Genomic DNA, 15,764 nt, shown 5'->3' on the forward strand with positions numbered 1-15,764 from the left:
AGCACTCACCCACCCCCCCCAACACTCACCCATTCCCCCAACACTCACCCATTCCCCCAGCACTCACCCACCCCCCCCAACACTCACCCCACCCCCTCAACACTCACCCACCCCCTCAACACTCACCCACCCCCCAACACTCACCCACCCCCCCCCCAACACTCACCCACCCCCCAACACCACCCCACCCCCCCCAACACTCACCCACCCCCCCAACACCACCCACCCCCCCACCCCCCCACCCCCCCCCACACACACCCCCCCCACCCCCACCCACCCACCCACACCCCCCACACCACCCACCCCCCACACCACCCACACCCCCCCACACCCACCCACCCCCCCCACACCCACCCACCCCCCCCCACACCCACCCACCCCCCCACACCACCCACCCCCCCACCCCCCACCCACCCCACCCCCACCCCCCACACCACCACCCCCCACCCCACCCACCCCCCCCACACCACCCACCCCCCCACACCACCCCACCCCCACCACCCCCCCACCCCCCACCCACCACCCCCACCCCCCCCACACCACCCACCCCCCACACCACCCCACCCCCCCCCCACACCCACCCCACCCCCCCCACACCCACCCACCCCCCACCCCCACCACCCCCCCCACCCCCCCACCCACCCCCCCCACACCCCCCACCCCCCCACACACCCACCCCCACCCCCCCACCCCACCCACCCCCACCCCCCCACCCACCACCCCCACCACCCCCACCCCCCCCACCACCACCCACCCCCCCACACACCACCCACCCCCCCCCACCCCCCCCACCCCCACCCACCCCCCCACCACCCCACCCCCACCCACACCCCCCACACCACCCACCCCCCAACACACACCCACCCCCCCAACACCACCCACCCCCCAACACCACCCACCCCCCAACACCACCCACCCCCCCCCACCCACACCCACCCCCCCAACACTCACCCACCCCCCACACCACCCACCCCCCCCACACCACCCCACCCCCCCCCAACACCACCCACCCCCCACACTCACCCACCCCCCAACACCACCCACCCCCCCAACACTCACCCACCCCCCAACACTCACCCACCCCCCACACTCACCCACCCCCACCCCACCCCCCAACACCACCCACCCCCCACACTCACCCACCCCCCCAACACTCACCCACCCCCCCACACTCACCCACCCCCCAACACTCACCCACCCCCCAACACCACCACCCCCCACACTCACCCACCCCCCAACACTCACCCACCCCCCAACACCACCCACCCCCCAACACTCACCCCCCCCCAACACTCACCCACCCCCCCAACACTCACCCACCCCCCACACTCACCACCCCCAACACCACCCCCCCTCAACACTCACCCACCCCCCCAACACTCACCCACCCCCCCAACACTCACCCACCCCCCAACACTCACCCACCCCCCAACACTCACCCACCCCCCAACACTCACCCACCCCCCAACACTCACCCACCCCCCAACACTCACCCACCCCCCAACACTCACCCACCCCCCCAACACTCACCCACCCCCCCAACACTCACCCACCCCCCAACACTCACCCACCCCCCAACACTCACCCACCCCCCAACACTCACCCACCCCCCAACACTCACCCACCCCCCAACACTCACCCACCCCCGCAACACTCACCCACCCCCCCAACACTCACCCACCCCCCAACACTCACCCACCCCCCCAACACTCACCCACCCCCCAACACTCACCCACCCCCCCAACACTCACCCACCCCCCCAACACTCACCCACCCCCTCAACACTCACCCACCCCCCCAACACTCACCCACCCCCCAACACTCACCCACCCCCCAACACTCACCCACCCCCCCAACACTCACCACCCCCCCAACACTCACCCACCCCCCAACACTCACCCACCCCCCAACACTCACCCACCCCCCCACACTCCCCACCCCCCAACACTCACCACCCCTCAACACTCACCCACCCCCTCAACACTCACCCACCCCCCAACACTCACCCACCCCCCCAACACTCACCCACCCCCTCAGCACTCACCCACCCCCCCAACACTCACCCATCCCCCCAGCACTCACCCATCCCCCCAACACTCACCCACCCCCTCAACACTCACCCACTCCCCCAACACTCACCCACCCCCCCAACACTCACCCACCCCCCCCAACACTCACCCACCCCCTCAACACTCACCCACCCCCTCAACACTCACCCACCCCCCCAACACTCACCCACCCCCCCAACACTCACCCATCCCCCGGCAGTGCCTCACCCACAGCACTTACACCCCCTCACCACCATCACCCCCCCCCCACTCACCCCCCTACAGCCCCCAACACTGGACACAGCCCCCCCGCCCCGCCCCGCCTCACCCACCAGACCCCCCCATTCGTCTCTCACCCGTAGCTCCGAGGGATGGAACGTCCGCCGTGACGACGGAGCGATGGCATCGCCTCGTGCGTCGGTGCGAGGCGGATTGCTTCACGGGATTAGGAGGCGCACTCATTCTAGAGCGCACGTTACGGGGTGGAGGAGCGTCTTATACTCCGGGAGGAGGGTGGGGGTTGGCGGCTCGCAGAGGAGGCCTTCATCCAGCAGTGGATACATCACGGTCAGAGTGGCGGTGGTAGCGTTGGTGTTGTGGGTGGGGGGAGGGGGCTGCGTGAGGACCCCCCTCCCCACCCCCGACCTGGGCTCGCCACGTGCCCGTGTTGTGACGTCACGCGACTCCTCCGTCACGTGTCAGCGGGGGATGGGATCGAGGGGATTCCAGGGGGTAGTGAAAGGGGATTACAGTGAAAGAAATCAAAGCGATGTTCGGCTCAAATGAGCTCTGGAGGGGTGCTCAACTCTCGTTTACTGCCTTGAACCAGTGACGGAAATTCCACATTCCTGTGGCGGGGGTAAGTCCATCCATAGAACAACCGCTGTTGACTTCCCCACGAAGTGCTACTCAGTCTATCGACCCCCCGACGGAGGTATGGATGATGGGCTGGGTCAACCGCAAGCGTGGATTTGAACTCTGGGGGTGGCGGGGAGGGGGGGCATTCCCACGGCACACGATGGACGCATGGAAACGGCGAGCGACAGAATCTGAGATGCAAATGAGATGCAAATGAGATGCCGATTGCTCCAGTTGCTCCACGCTGGGACACCCCGTGCACGTTCGGCTTTTACGGTATTCGGGAAGCATTGAATTAGCCGCCCGGAAACCAACTATCTGCCGCTGCAAACCGCGTTTGCAAATGTGTGTGTTTAGTAGTCGTCTCCTTTGATGAATGTGGTCGGTTTTCAACAGGCGACGTTTCGGACAATGGTCCTCATTCATAGCACGCCATGTGCCATGAAGAAGGGCCATTGCCCGAAACGTCTCCCGTTATATAGTTTGTTTTTTAAGGACACACACACAGTGTTGTCAGTCACAAACACGTGTGAGACACGCGGCCACTCGGCCTCAAATGAGTACCTGGTGTGGTGTGCAAACATCAGCACTGGGGAGACAAAGGCGGCCGGGCGTGGTGCTGGCCACCCACCCCTTCGTGTGCCGTGCCGGCCTTCACAGGTGCTACTCGCTAACAGCACTTGCCCCAATAGTCTGTTAAGGCAACACGGGGATCTTTGTCTTTTTGTGCGCATCCGTTTATTGCGTGGTGGGGTGGGGGGTTGGCAGCGTGGAGGGAGACCTTCATCTAGCAGTGGATGGAAACGGGGATTGCATTGATTGCATTACCGCATTCACTGGATTATAAGGCGCCCCTTATTGTCGGAGCAAACGTTAGGGGGTGGTGCGTCTTATAATCCGTGGGTGGGGGGTTGGCCACGTTTTGTTCCCCAATCGTCGGCGTCATGGGCACGACGCGAGCGGAGTTGCCGTTCTCAATCTCTCAGAGCGAGCAGTGCACCACCCTGTGTGGTGGCAGCTGGCACGGAGCCCGCGGCAGCCGAATGCGCCCGCTGTGTTCTGCATTGGATGGTCGCCCAACGCAAGCGACTGCTCCAGGCTCCAACCCGCTTAGCTTGTCAAGATGTGGCACACGATACCAGCGGTCGGCACTCAGAATAAGAAGAGCCACAATTTAAATCACGACGTTTCGGAGGCAACACAAGCTTCCGTCATCAGGTGGGACAACCACCACAGCAAAAAAAAAACTGAATTACAGTAAAAAACAGAATTACAGTAATTCTGTTTTTTTTTGCTGTGGTTGTCCCACCTGATGATGGAAGCTTGTGTTGCCTCCGAAACGTCATGATTTAATTTAGTTATTTTTTTCACCTACGTGACTTTACCGAAAGAACCAAAGAGTATGGATTCTTGCAGTCACGAAAACTTCAAATCTAGAATTAAGCCACAATTTAAATTTTGATTTAAATCTTTCTTGACTGCAGGGATTCATCTTCTTGGTTCTTTCGGTAAAATCACGTAGAAGGGAAGTAATTAAAGAATACAAATAAAACATGTTTCCCTTCTACGTGACTCTACCGAAAGAACCAAGAAGATAAGCCACAATTTGTTTCGAATTCGGTACAACACTCAATGCACGTGCTGCTACGGTGGCGAGGGGATGTTAACTACCTCGCGTGGTATACAGGAACATGTGCGTTCGATCCTGACCCTGGCGCCTGCTGCTGTATATTTGGAGTTTGCGTGTCTCTCTCCCCGTGGTCGCGTGGATTTTTCTCTGGGTCCTCCAGGTTTTTGCCTCCACGTTGAGAATGAACATTACGCGTTCGGAGTATTTGGCTGTGCTACATGCCCACGTGATAAGCCACTTCGTTGAGATATCAACTGTGGCCAGGTCGCTTATGAGGAAGAGCCACATAGCTCAGTGGGACTTCACCTGATAAAATAAAAACTAGTAAATTGTTTATGAACACACGCAGACATTGCATCACTCTGCAGCCCGTCCAGAGCCGCAGCTTGCCAACCTCCTGGGCTGTACCTCCCCCACCCTCTGCTCCACCACCAACCCACTCACCAGACCTTGCCTCGTCACACACCTCGTCAGTCCACACACCTCGTCAACCCACACACACACACCTCGTCACACGCACTCACGTACACACGTGGGCTGAGTCACGCAATTCATTGGACCTTTAATTACCGGATACATTAATTAGCGTCGCGCCAGTGACGTCATGGGCGGTGTTCAGGTGAAGGGGGGGGGTCATGGGGAGGGGGGGGCTCATGGTAACACAGAGTGGGACTGTGTGGCGTGTGGGGGCCCATTGCCTCAACCCGCACGCCTCGTGAGCCCCCCAACTCGGCTCCCCCTCTTCCCCACCCCTCCACCTCAACTTCGCTCGTAGCACCTTTAAAGAGAGAGTGAATAACGCACACCGCACCATCATTGCAGCAGAGGGGGCGCCTAGCACCACAAAGACACACACACACCACGCACACACACACACCACGCATATACACACACCACGCACACACACACCACGAACACACACACACCACGCACACACACACACCACGAACACACACACCACGAACACACACACCACACACACACACACCACGAACACACGCCACGCACACACACCACGAACACGCACACACCACGCACACACACACACCACGAACACACACACACACCACGCACACACCACGAACACACACACACACATACCACGCACACACACACCACGCACACATACACACACCACGCAAACACACACCACGCACACACACACCACGCACACATACACACACCACGAACACACACACACACCACGTACACACACACACCACGAACACACACCACGAACACGCACACACCACGAACACACACACACCACGCACACACACACCACGCACACACACACACGACGAACACAGACTACGAACGCACACTACGAACACACACACACACCACGAGCACACACGCACCACGAACACACACACACCACGCACACACACACACTACGAACGCACACACACACCACACACACACACCACGCACACACACACACCACGAACACACACACACACACACACCACGAACACACACACACCACGAACGCACACACAAGTGCACACACATCACAAACGCGCACACCCACAGACAAGTGTGCCCATACAGACACACACACAATGGACACACACAGATGCGCACAGGCACATACCGATGCAGACTCGCAGGCATACACACACGCGCCCACAAAGACACAGATCCCCTGTGTAGCCTGCACAGGCTGTTGGGGAAAGTGCCATTAGCGAGCACTTATGAAGGCCGGCACGGCACACGAGGGGGGTGAGTGGCCAACACCATGCCCGGCCGCCTTTGTCTCTCCAGTGCTGATGTTTGCACACCACACCAGGTCCTCATTTAAGGCTGAGTCGACCAAGTGGAGACCCAGAATCGATTCAGATATATTCCGTCACTGATGTTGGCTGTGAGCGGGAATCCAACTCAGGTTGCTGCGTTTGTAGCGCAGTGCGCTAACCACTGCGCCACCACTCCACGCACGCTCACACGCGATCAGATGCACACAAAATACAGACAAACGCACGCACACGGGAGAACACACAGACACAGTCAGACACAGACACAAGAGAACACACACACGCTCACACACGAGAGAACACAGACACGCTGACGCACGAGAGAACACAGACACGCTGACGCACAAGATGACACAGACACGCACACACACAAGAGAACACACACAGAGGAGAACACACACACTCACAGGCGAACACACCACACAAACGGTCCTGCTCAGTCAGCAGAACAACACTTAAACAACATCTGCAAGAACAAGAATCGTAACACTGTAACCTTGACAACAATAATAATTACAATATCAATAATAATTAATCATAATGCCGAGGTTGAGGGTTTACATCTCGAGATAAATAGAGCTAAGGAAGAGAGAAGCTCAGGGCAACAATCAAGGGGCTGCTGGGGCAGCAGAGAGGGCAGTGCAGGGTTTATAAAGAGAGCAGGGTGGTTGCAGAAAGGGCAAGGTTTAGACAGAGGGCACGGTTTGGCGAGAGAGAGAGGGAGAGAGGGCAGGCAAGGTGGAGGTGGGGCTCAGAGGTCGGCACTGCTGAGATCCTGGGTTCGAATCCAGGGTTCAGCCGCCTGTGGTTACACCGAAGTTCTCACAGCGTCGTGAGTTGATGGCCTCAGTCCGGTCACTCGCACGGAGACCCATAGACTCACATAGAGACCCATAGCCTCACATGGAGACCCATAGCCTCACATGGAGACCCATAGCCTCACATGGAGACCCATAGACTCACATGGAGACCCATAGACTCACATAGAGACCCATAGCCTCACATGGAGACCCATAGACTCACATAGACACTCATAGACTCATATAGAGACCCATAGACTCACACAGAGACCCATAGCCTCATACGTAGACCCATAGACTCACATAGAGACCCATAGACTCACACGAAGACCCATAGACTCACACAAAGCCCATAGACTCACACGGAGACCCATAGACTCACATAGAGACCAATATCCTCACATAGAGACCCATAAACTCATACGGAGTACAATGGCCTCACACAGAGACCCCTAAGACTCACTAATAGACCCACATAGACTCGAATAGAGACCAATAGTCTAGCATAGAGACTCATAATCACACAGAGGTCCATAGCCTCACACAAAGACCCCTAGACTCACTAAGATACCCACAGAGACTTGAATAGAGACCAATAGTCTAGCATAGAGACTCATATACTCTAATAGATACCCACAGTCTCACACAGAGAACCCTATACTCACTAAAATACCCACAAAGACTCTAATCGAGACCCATAGACTCACACAGAGACTCATAGACTCACAGAGAAACCTACAGCCTCACACAGAGACCCATAGACTCACAGAGAGACCCCTACACACATAGACTCAGATAGAGACCCATAGCCTCACATAGAGACCCATAGACTCACAGAGAGACCCCTACACACATAGACTCAGATAGAGACCCATAGCCTCACATAGAGACCCATAGACTCACAGAGAGACCCCTACACACATAGACTCAGATAGAGACCCATAGCCTCACATAGAGACCCACATGATTATACATACTCTTTGGTTCTTTCGGTGAAGTCACGTAGGTGAAAAATAAGAATAAAAAAACATAGAAATAACTAAATTAATTTAGAAATAGAAATAACTAAATTCATTTAAATTAATTTAGTTATTACTTCTATTTTTATTCTTCTTTTTTATTTTTATTTTTTCACCTACGTGACTTTACCGAAAGAACCAAAGAGTATGGATCCTTGCAGTCACGAAAACTTCAAATCTAGAATGATTAGACATGTGAAGTTCTGATTAAACTGGATGGTCTCAGCCCGGTCACCAATGATTGCACAAACAAACAAAAAAACTTATGACATAAATTTGGTTTTCAACTAAACTGGGCTAAACTCCAGCTCTGGGAATTTAAAAGAAAGTAATTCATCCATCGTGCGGAAACATCTCACAGCAGGACGCGTGGGAAGGTGCGCCCCTGCCCAGGCCACTCGCAGTATTTTTTTTCAGGAGCCAAAAAGTCCCAAGAGATATCCTGCTCCTCAGACGGGGGGGGGGTCTGCGGTGCTCATCGCCAGTTTCACAGCCCTGAGCCAGTCGTGGAAATTCCCAATGTGTATGACGAGGGCGAGTCTCCCCCACAGAACAACCACTGTTGACTGACGCGCAAAACGGTCCTCTTTTTATAGACCCCCCGATGGCCGAGCGAGTCAACCCCCACCCCCCATACCCACCCCGGCCATGGATTTGAACGACCCGGCTCTGCTGCCGCGGGGCCACCTGGCCGGAGAGTTTCTGGAGGCCCCGGCTGCGACGTCTCCCCCGACTCCCCGGGGCGCATGGCCCCCTGCGAGATTTCCGAATGCCTTCTCCGTTCCCCCCCGACGACGGCGCGATTGTCGCCGTCGTCAGGATACGCGCTGGGAACAAATTGCCAACAAAAGAGGGGGCGCTGGTTTGGGGAGAGGGCAGTTGTTTAGAGAGAGGGCGGTGTGGTAAGAGTGGGCAGTGTTTATGGACAGGGCAGTGTTTATGGACAGGGCAGTGTTTATGGACAGGGCAGTGTTTATGGAGAGGGCAGTGTTTATGGACAGGGCAGTGTTTATGGACAGGGTAGTGTTTATGGACAGGGCAGTGTTTATGGACAGGGCAGTGTTTATGGAGAGGGCAGTGTTTATGGACAGGGCAGTGTTTATGGAGGGGGCAGTGTTTATGGAGGGGGCAGTGTTTATGGACGGGGCAGTGTTTAGGGAGAGGGCAGTGTTTATGGAGAGGGCAGTGTTTATGGACAGGGCAGTGTTTATGGACAGGGCAGTGTTTATGGAGGGGGCAGTGTTTATGGAGGGGGCAGTGTTTATGGAGGGGGCAGTGTTTAGGGAGAGGGCAGTGTTTATGGAGAGGGCAGTGTTTATGGACAGGGCAGTGTTTATGGACAGGGCAGTGTTTATGGAGGGGGCAGTGTTTATGGAGAGGGCAGTGTTTATGGAGGGGGCAGTGTTTATGGAGGGGGCAGTGTTTATGGACAGGGCAGTGTTTATGGAGGGGGCAGTGTTTATGGAGAGGGCAGTGTTTATGGAGGGGGCAGTGTTTATGGACAGGGCAGTGTTTATGGACGGGGCAGTGTTTATGGAGGGGGCAGTGTTTAGGGAGAGGGCAGTGTTTAGGTAGAGGGCAGGACGTGGAGCAGCAGCAGCAGGCGAGGCAGGGTGTGTGCGGTGTGTGGGGTTGGTGGGGCGGCGTGGGGAGGTGCGGAGGCGTTGGGTGGTGGTGATGTCCGCGCTGTTGCTGCCTCAGCTGTGTTGACTCGCATCGTCGCTCCCCACCTTCCAGCCCCTCCCCCACCTTCTCCCCATGTAGATCCCGGACAACAGAATCCGGGGTGGATGTGGGCGTGTGAGGAGGGGGGCAGGCGGGGTCTTCAAGTATCAGTCCCAGGTCCTCGCCTCTCAGTATCTGTGGGCAGGGAGGAGGGGGGTGAGTGTGAGTACGTGTGTGTGTGTGTGTGTCAGTGTGAGTGTGTGTCCGTGTGTGTAGACATCGCCACCCGGGAGACAAAGACGGCCGGGCATGGTGCTGGCCACCCACCCCCTTGAGTGCCGTGCCGGCCTTCATAGGTGCTCGCTAACAGCACCGGCCCCAAAAGTCTGTTAAGGCTGTACAGGGGATCTTTGTCTTTGTGTGTGCGTACGTGTGTACGTGCGAGTGTGCGTGCGTGTGTGCGGCAAAAACAACCCTCTACCTCCTCGTGGTGGCGGACTGCAACGTTGTGGTGGGCAGTGCCGTGGGGGGTGGGCCAATTTAGATTGGCCCTTTCCCTTAATGGCGATTGTAACCACCACAGCGAGCAAATGGGGGCTCTGGACGGGTGCGAGGGGCTGGTAACCCTCCACCTTCAATACCACTAAACTACGAGGTAAAACATTTATTAAGCTTGTGCCGGAGGCCCCAGGGGAACAGGCGTCTATGACGTCTCCTGGCCAAACCCCATTTGGCGGAGCCAGGAGACTGAATCCTTACCCTCGGGGCTCCTCCAGAAACAACAAAAAGCCACTACGGATGGCCACGTGGAATGTTCGAACGCTCACTGCGAAGGAGAGGCTGCCACTCCTCTGTCGGGAGCTGGACCAGTAGCAACAGGCCCACTCTCATCATCTACAGCATCCCATGTCAGAGAATGAGGAGGCTTACCGCAGCCTTTGCTCGGAAGTTCGGAGAGCCGTGAGGCGCTGCAAGGATGGTTGGTGGTCGCGGGTTGCTGAGGAGATGGAGTCAGCCTCAATGGCCCGCGATTACAAATCGCTCTTTAATTCCATCAAAAAAGTAACTTAAAGCGCCACACCTATTACCATCATTAGGGGAAAGAACGGACACTCCACCCCCACAACTCCCAATTAGTGATAGGGCAGTTGTGGAGAGAGTGGAGAGTTTTCCAAACCTGGGCAGTGTGCTCATGACTGGCTCCGGTTTGACAACAGAGGTCTCACTCCGAATCAGTCGAGTTACATTATCTTTTCATCAGTTGCGTAACGCTGTGTGGAAGCTACCTGGTCTGCCACTCCGCACGAAGCTTCAGGTCTTCTTGGCCACAGTCATTCCCTCCCTTCTCTACGCTGGCGAAACATGGACCCCCCTAATGGCACATCTTCGCCGGTTAGAAACATTTAGGCTGGCCTGCCTATGATCCATCCTGGGTTTAACCAGGCTGGATTGTGTGAGGAGCTCACATATTCTTGAAAGATCTGGACAAAGTCCCATTGGTGAGCTCCTCCTGCAGGCAAGACTGCGTTGGCGTAATCCGACTCGCGCACCGCATGTGTGGGGGGAGACATGGGAAGCTGGCTGGGTCATGTAGCCCACATGCCCAGCCACCGCATGCCTAAACAGCTTTTGTTCGGCCGGATCGAGGGGGCTAAACGGGCGCGGCACGGACTAGAGAAGAGATGGAGTGATGTGGTACAGGAGGATGTGGAGCTGAGTGGACTTGCCGATGACTGGTACCAGCGGTGTCAAAATCGGCCTCTGTGGAGGAGGCTCGTGAAGGACGCTACTGGGCAGTTGGAGGCAGTGGCCCTCCAACAACAACGGAAGACAGAGGAAAGACGCTCACAACAACGAGCGGAGCGCCAGGTGGCTAAAGCACAGCAAGTTGGCACAGTAGGGGGCACAGGTGGTGCATCGGCCAGTCATCTCAGTCAGTTGACCCGTCGCACCTGGGTCTGCCCCGTGACCTCCTGCCAGCGGGCGTTCGACACTTGACGTGGCCTCAACGTGCACATAGCCTGGCACAAGCGTCGTGTTGACGTCACCGCCACTTAGTGGCGAACGGCAGTTGTTATTGCGTGTGTGTGTGTGCTCGCTAACAGCACTTGCCCCTACAGTCTGTTAAGGCTATACGGGGGATCTTTGTCTTTGTGTACGTGTGCGTGTGTGTGTGCGTGTGTGTGCGTGTGTGTGTATGCGTGTGTGCGTGTGTGTGTGTGCGTGTGCGTGTGTGCGTGTGTGTGTGCGTGTGCGTGTGCGTGTGTGTGTGTGCGTGTGTGTGTGCGTGTGCGTGTGTGTGTGCGTGTGCGTGTGTGTGTGTGTGCGTGTGCGTGTGTGCGCGTGTGTGTGTGCGTGTGTGTGCAGACTCTTACGGGGAGATGCGGCAGTTGGTGGCCGAAGCGAACCTCCCCGTGTAGCGCACGTCGCAGCGCACGATGTTGTTGGAGTAGTCCGACTCGCGCACTTTGTAGTTGGGGTTCACGTGCAGCTGTGGCACACACACACAGATAAAGACCTCCCCGTGTTATCGCCTTAACAGACTTTTGAGGCGAATACAAACCACAAAACTATTTTTTCTTTTACCAGGTGAGGCCCACTGAGCTATAAAGTTATTTTTGCAGGAGCGACCTGGCCACAAATGATAGCTAAACAAAGTGGCATCTTATTGTGTGGAAATGTACAGCACCCAAATAAAATGTTTCTAAATGTGGAGGGAAAAACCAGAGCACCCGGAGAAAAATCCACGTGACCACGGGAAGAACGCGCAAACTCTAAATATACAGCAGGTGTCAGGGTTGAGATCGAACCCACGACCTCCTGTATACCAAGGCGAGGCAGTTAGTGCAGTTAGCGAGCACATACGAAGGCCGGCACAACACACGAGATAGGTGGCCAGTACCACACCCGGCCGCCTTTGTCTCCCCAGTGAGTATGTTTACGCATAGCACTAGGTAAATTCATTTGAGGCAGAGTCGACCTAGGGGAGGCCCAGGACCGGTTCAGATAATCGTCACTGGTGTTGGCTGTGAGCGGGAATAGAATTTTGGTCACCGGGTTCCTTGCGCAGCGCGCTAACCGCTGCACCACCACTCACACGCAAGCTTCACCCGCTGCAGCCTCCACAGGCTGTCGGGGCGAGCGCTGTTGGCTGCCACGGGCGCAGCTACAAGTGGCACGGGTGTGGCCAGAGCCCCGCCGCGTGGCCGTCACGCTCCCCTCGCCTTGCGCGGCCTGGCGAGCAATGGCCGTGTGGCTTGTTCGGCATGAACTTCAAGGAGACAAATAACCCCACTCCACCCCCGAACGCAACTTTCACCCCCGCCCCTCGCCGCCCCTCCCCTACGGGCCCCTGGCGCAATGACACTGCCGCCGCAGCCCATGTCACGTGGCTCAATGCTGTGGAAAGGTTCGCAAACCTCAGCGGTGCCCTCTGCAGATCAGCGGTAAGATAGAAGCACAGCCCCTGAAATTGCCCGCTCACACCTCTGCTGGCGGAAGAGGCCTCCGCTTTGAGGAAACTCCTGAGAGCCCCTCTAGAGGAGGGCATTTGGTCAATTATTCGTACGCATCCTTGCAGGCCAGATGCCTTAGAGGAGGTGGGAGTGCCCACACTTGTACCCACCGCACGTGACCTGCTGATTGACTTAACTGTGGAGGACCTGTTGATACTGCTCGGTGGATAGAGGTAGGGAGGGATTTTATAAACTTTCTCGTATTATGACTCGTGACTCTTTTTCAGGAGGGTCCTGCCAGGTTTGTCACAGTAGGGGTGCGACGTTGTATATGTGCGTGTTGAACTTCTTTCGCACCGTACATAGCTAACCACGCTGCTGCTGCTGTCTCTAATCCCATTCGAGTAATATTCAGATAAATGTTTTCAGCGTTGCGGATGTTTTGGCCAATACCAGTAACATTGCGTGGGGTTTGTTTCAAGCTCTGGGAGGAAACTGGAGCACCCGGAGGAACCCCACGCAGAACAGAGCTAGTGGACATCTGTGAAACTACTGAACATCTGTGAAATATATCGGATTCCTCCAGTATGACTAAAAAAGATTCTAAACAGAGGGAGAGAACATACAAACGCTAGGCAGAAAAGCGCCCCGAGGTGGGAATCGAACCCAGACTCTTTTCGCTGTGAGGCGCGAGCATTACAACCGCGCCACCACTCCCCCCACTGCCACCAAACGGGACGTCTCCCGATGACGTCTCCCCCGCTGCACGTTTACAAAGCCCGCTGACGTCATCCGCTCGCTCGGCCAGGAATCCCGTGTGCAGAGCTGCAGTTTCATTACGGCTTGTGATGTTGAAGTTTATTTTGTTGAACCAAGAGAGAGCGGAGGGGGGGGAGGGATAATTGCATTTACTTTGCGTGAGCTCACACGGCTTTGCTCTACGGGTCTCCGCGAGTGTGCGTAGGCGGTGCAACTGCGTCAGGGCACATGGGCCAGGGTGGCTTGTCGGGTGCCCAGGCTACAGAGCTAGCGGGGGGGGGGGGGGGGGTTCTACAGGGAGAGGCAGGAGTCCCACGCCAACCACGCTACACACACACACGTAAACCCACATACACTCACACCTCGCAAACATATAGACACAGACACTCAACAAAGTCAAACTCCCCCCCTGCTCCCCCCCCCCGTATAGCCTTTTACAGACTCTTGGGGCAAGTGCCGTTAGCGAGCAACTATGAATCGTGAGGGTGGGTGGCACCACGATGCCCGGACACCATTGTCTGTCCAGTGCTAATGTTTACACACCGCACCTGCAACTAATTTATGGCGGAATCGATCTCGGGGAGGGGCCCAGGACCAGTTCAGATATTTGTCGTCGATGGTTCGCCGTGAGAGGGAATCGGCCAGATTTGCAGCGAAGCGCGCTAACCACTGCACCGCCGCTTCCCCATAAGCCGCAGAAACACAAAGACAAAGATCCCCGTATAGCCTTAACAGACTGTAGAGGCAAGTGCTGTTAGCAAGGTGCACCTATGAAGGCCGGAACGGTACACGACGGGGTGCATGGCCAGCACAACGCCCAACCGCCTTTGTCTCCCCAGTGGTGATGTTTACACACCGCACCAGGTACTCATTTGAGGCTGAGTCAACCTAGAGGAAACCCAGGACTGGTTCAGATAATCGTCACTGGTGTTGGCCGTGAGCGGGAATCGAACCCGGGTCGCCGGGTTCATAGCGCAGCACGCTAACCGCTACACTACCGCTCCCCACACACACACACACGCAGGCCTACACACACATGCACGCGTGCACGCACACGCACTGAAGCCTACATACAGACGCACGCGTGCACACTGCCATGCACCAACCGAGCGCCCCACATCGCCAACCGTGCTCTCCTACGCCTCCGCTCCTGGACTTTGTACAGACACCGCACATCCCACAGCTTCCAGCATCATTCCTCCCGCACCGGCCGCATCCGTCGCACTGCGGGCGTTCTCACTGGCAGCGCCCGTGCACAGCAGCCCCCCGACAGCACCGAGCACCATCCCCTGCTGCTCTTACACTGGGTTGGACAGGTTGTCAACCCTGGGATGACTCGATTGCCCGAGCAGGTTAATCGCACGCAAGTTCTAATCGGCCACGTCTGTGGTGGTTCGTCAACTCCCTTCGCTAGTAGCGGCCGGCCCTGACGATCGCGCCTCGCGAAGGCTGGAAACCCCCCCCCCCCACGCGGCTGCCGATGTAACGGTGCTGGTGTAGTCGCCCGACGTCGCCTCCCGAGCGGCGGCACGCGTGGACACGTGAAAGTGGAGCGGGGGCGGGCGGGGGGGGAGATATTGGAAGCCGGAGGGAGCCAGAGGCAGTAAGCGGCTGTAGGGGCAGATTGACAAGTAGCAGAGGAGAGCAAGGAGGATCAGGGGGATAGCAGAGGGGAGCACTGGGTTGTTCGTGGAAGCAAGGGGGATCGGGTGGTGGTCAAGGGGGAGCAGGGAGAGGCAATGGGAGCAGGCGGGGATCCGGGGGAGCAGGGGC

The 15,764-nt window shown here is 57.1% G+C and overlaps 1 protein-coding gene across 1 annotated transcript; it reads right to left on the reverse strand.

Annotated features, from left to right (window-relative positions):
* Positions 1-5,102: 5,102 nt before the first annotated feature.
* On the reverse strand, positions 5,103-15,277 carry LOC144954362 (uncharacterized). Its single transcript, XM_078884871.1, has 5 exons — positions 15,199-15,277; positions 13,124-13,210; positions 12,875-12,943; positions 12,153-12,268; positions 5,103-9,972 (listed from the first exon to the last, which is right to left on the reverse strand). The coding sequence occupies exons 1-5, from the start codon at positions 15,275-15,277 to the stop codon at positions 8,446-8,448; spliced, it is 1,878 nt and encodes a 625-aa protein (XP_078740997.1). The 3' UTR covers positions 5,103-8,445.
* Between the last annotated feature and the right edge of the window lie 487 nt (positions 15,278-15,764).

This window comes from Lampetra fluviatilis, unplaced genomic scaffold (assembly GCF_964198595.1).
Source record: "Lampetra fluviatilis unplaced genomic scaffold, kcLamFluv1.1 SCAFFOLD_1451, whole genome shotgun sequence".
NCBI classification, from domain to species: Eukaryota; Metazoa; Chordata; class Hyperoartia; order Petromyzontiformes; family Petromyzontidae; genus Lampetra; species Lampetra fluviatilis.

Excerpts from the sequence above, each read along its gene's own strand:
- LOC144954362 (XM_078884871.1), bottom strand. The coding sequence starts at position 15,277 with ATGGTGCTCGGTGCTGTCGGGGGGCTGCTGTGCACGGGCGCTGCCAGT. Across the intron at positions 12,269-12,874 it reads GCAGCGGGTGAAGCTTGCGT|CTGCACGTGAACCCCAACTA; the intron begins GTGAGTGGTGGT and ends TGTGTGCCACAG. Across the intron at positions 9,973-12,152 it reads ACCAACTGCCGCATCTCCCC|ATACTGAGAGGCGAGGACCT; the intron begins GTAAGAGTCTGC and ends CCCTGCCCACAG.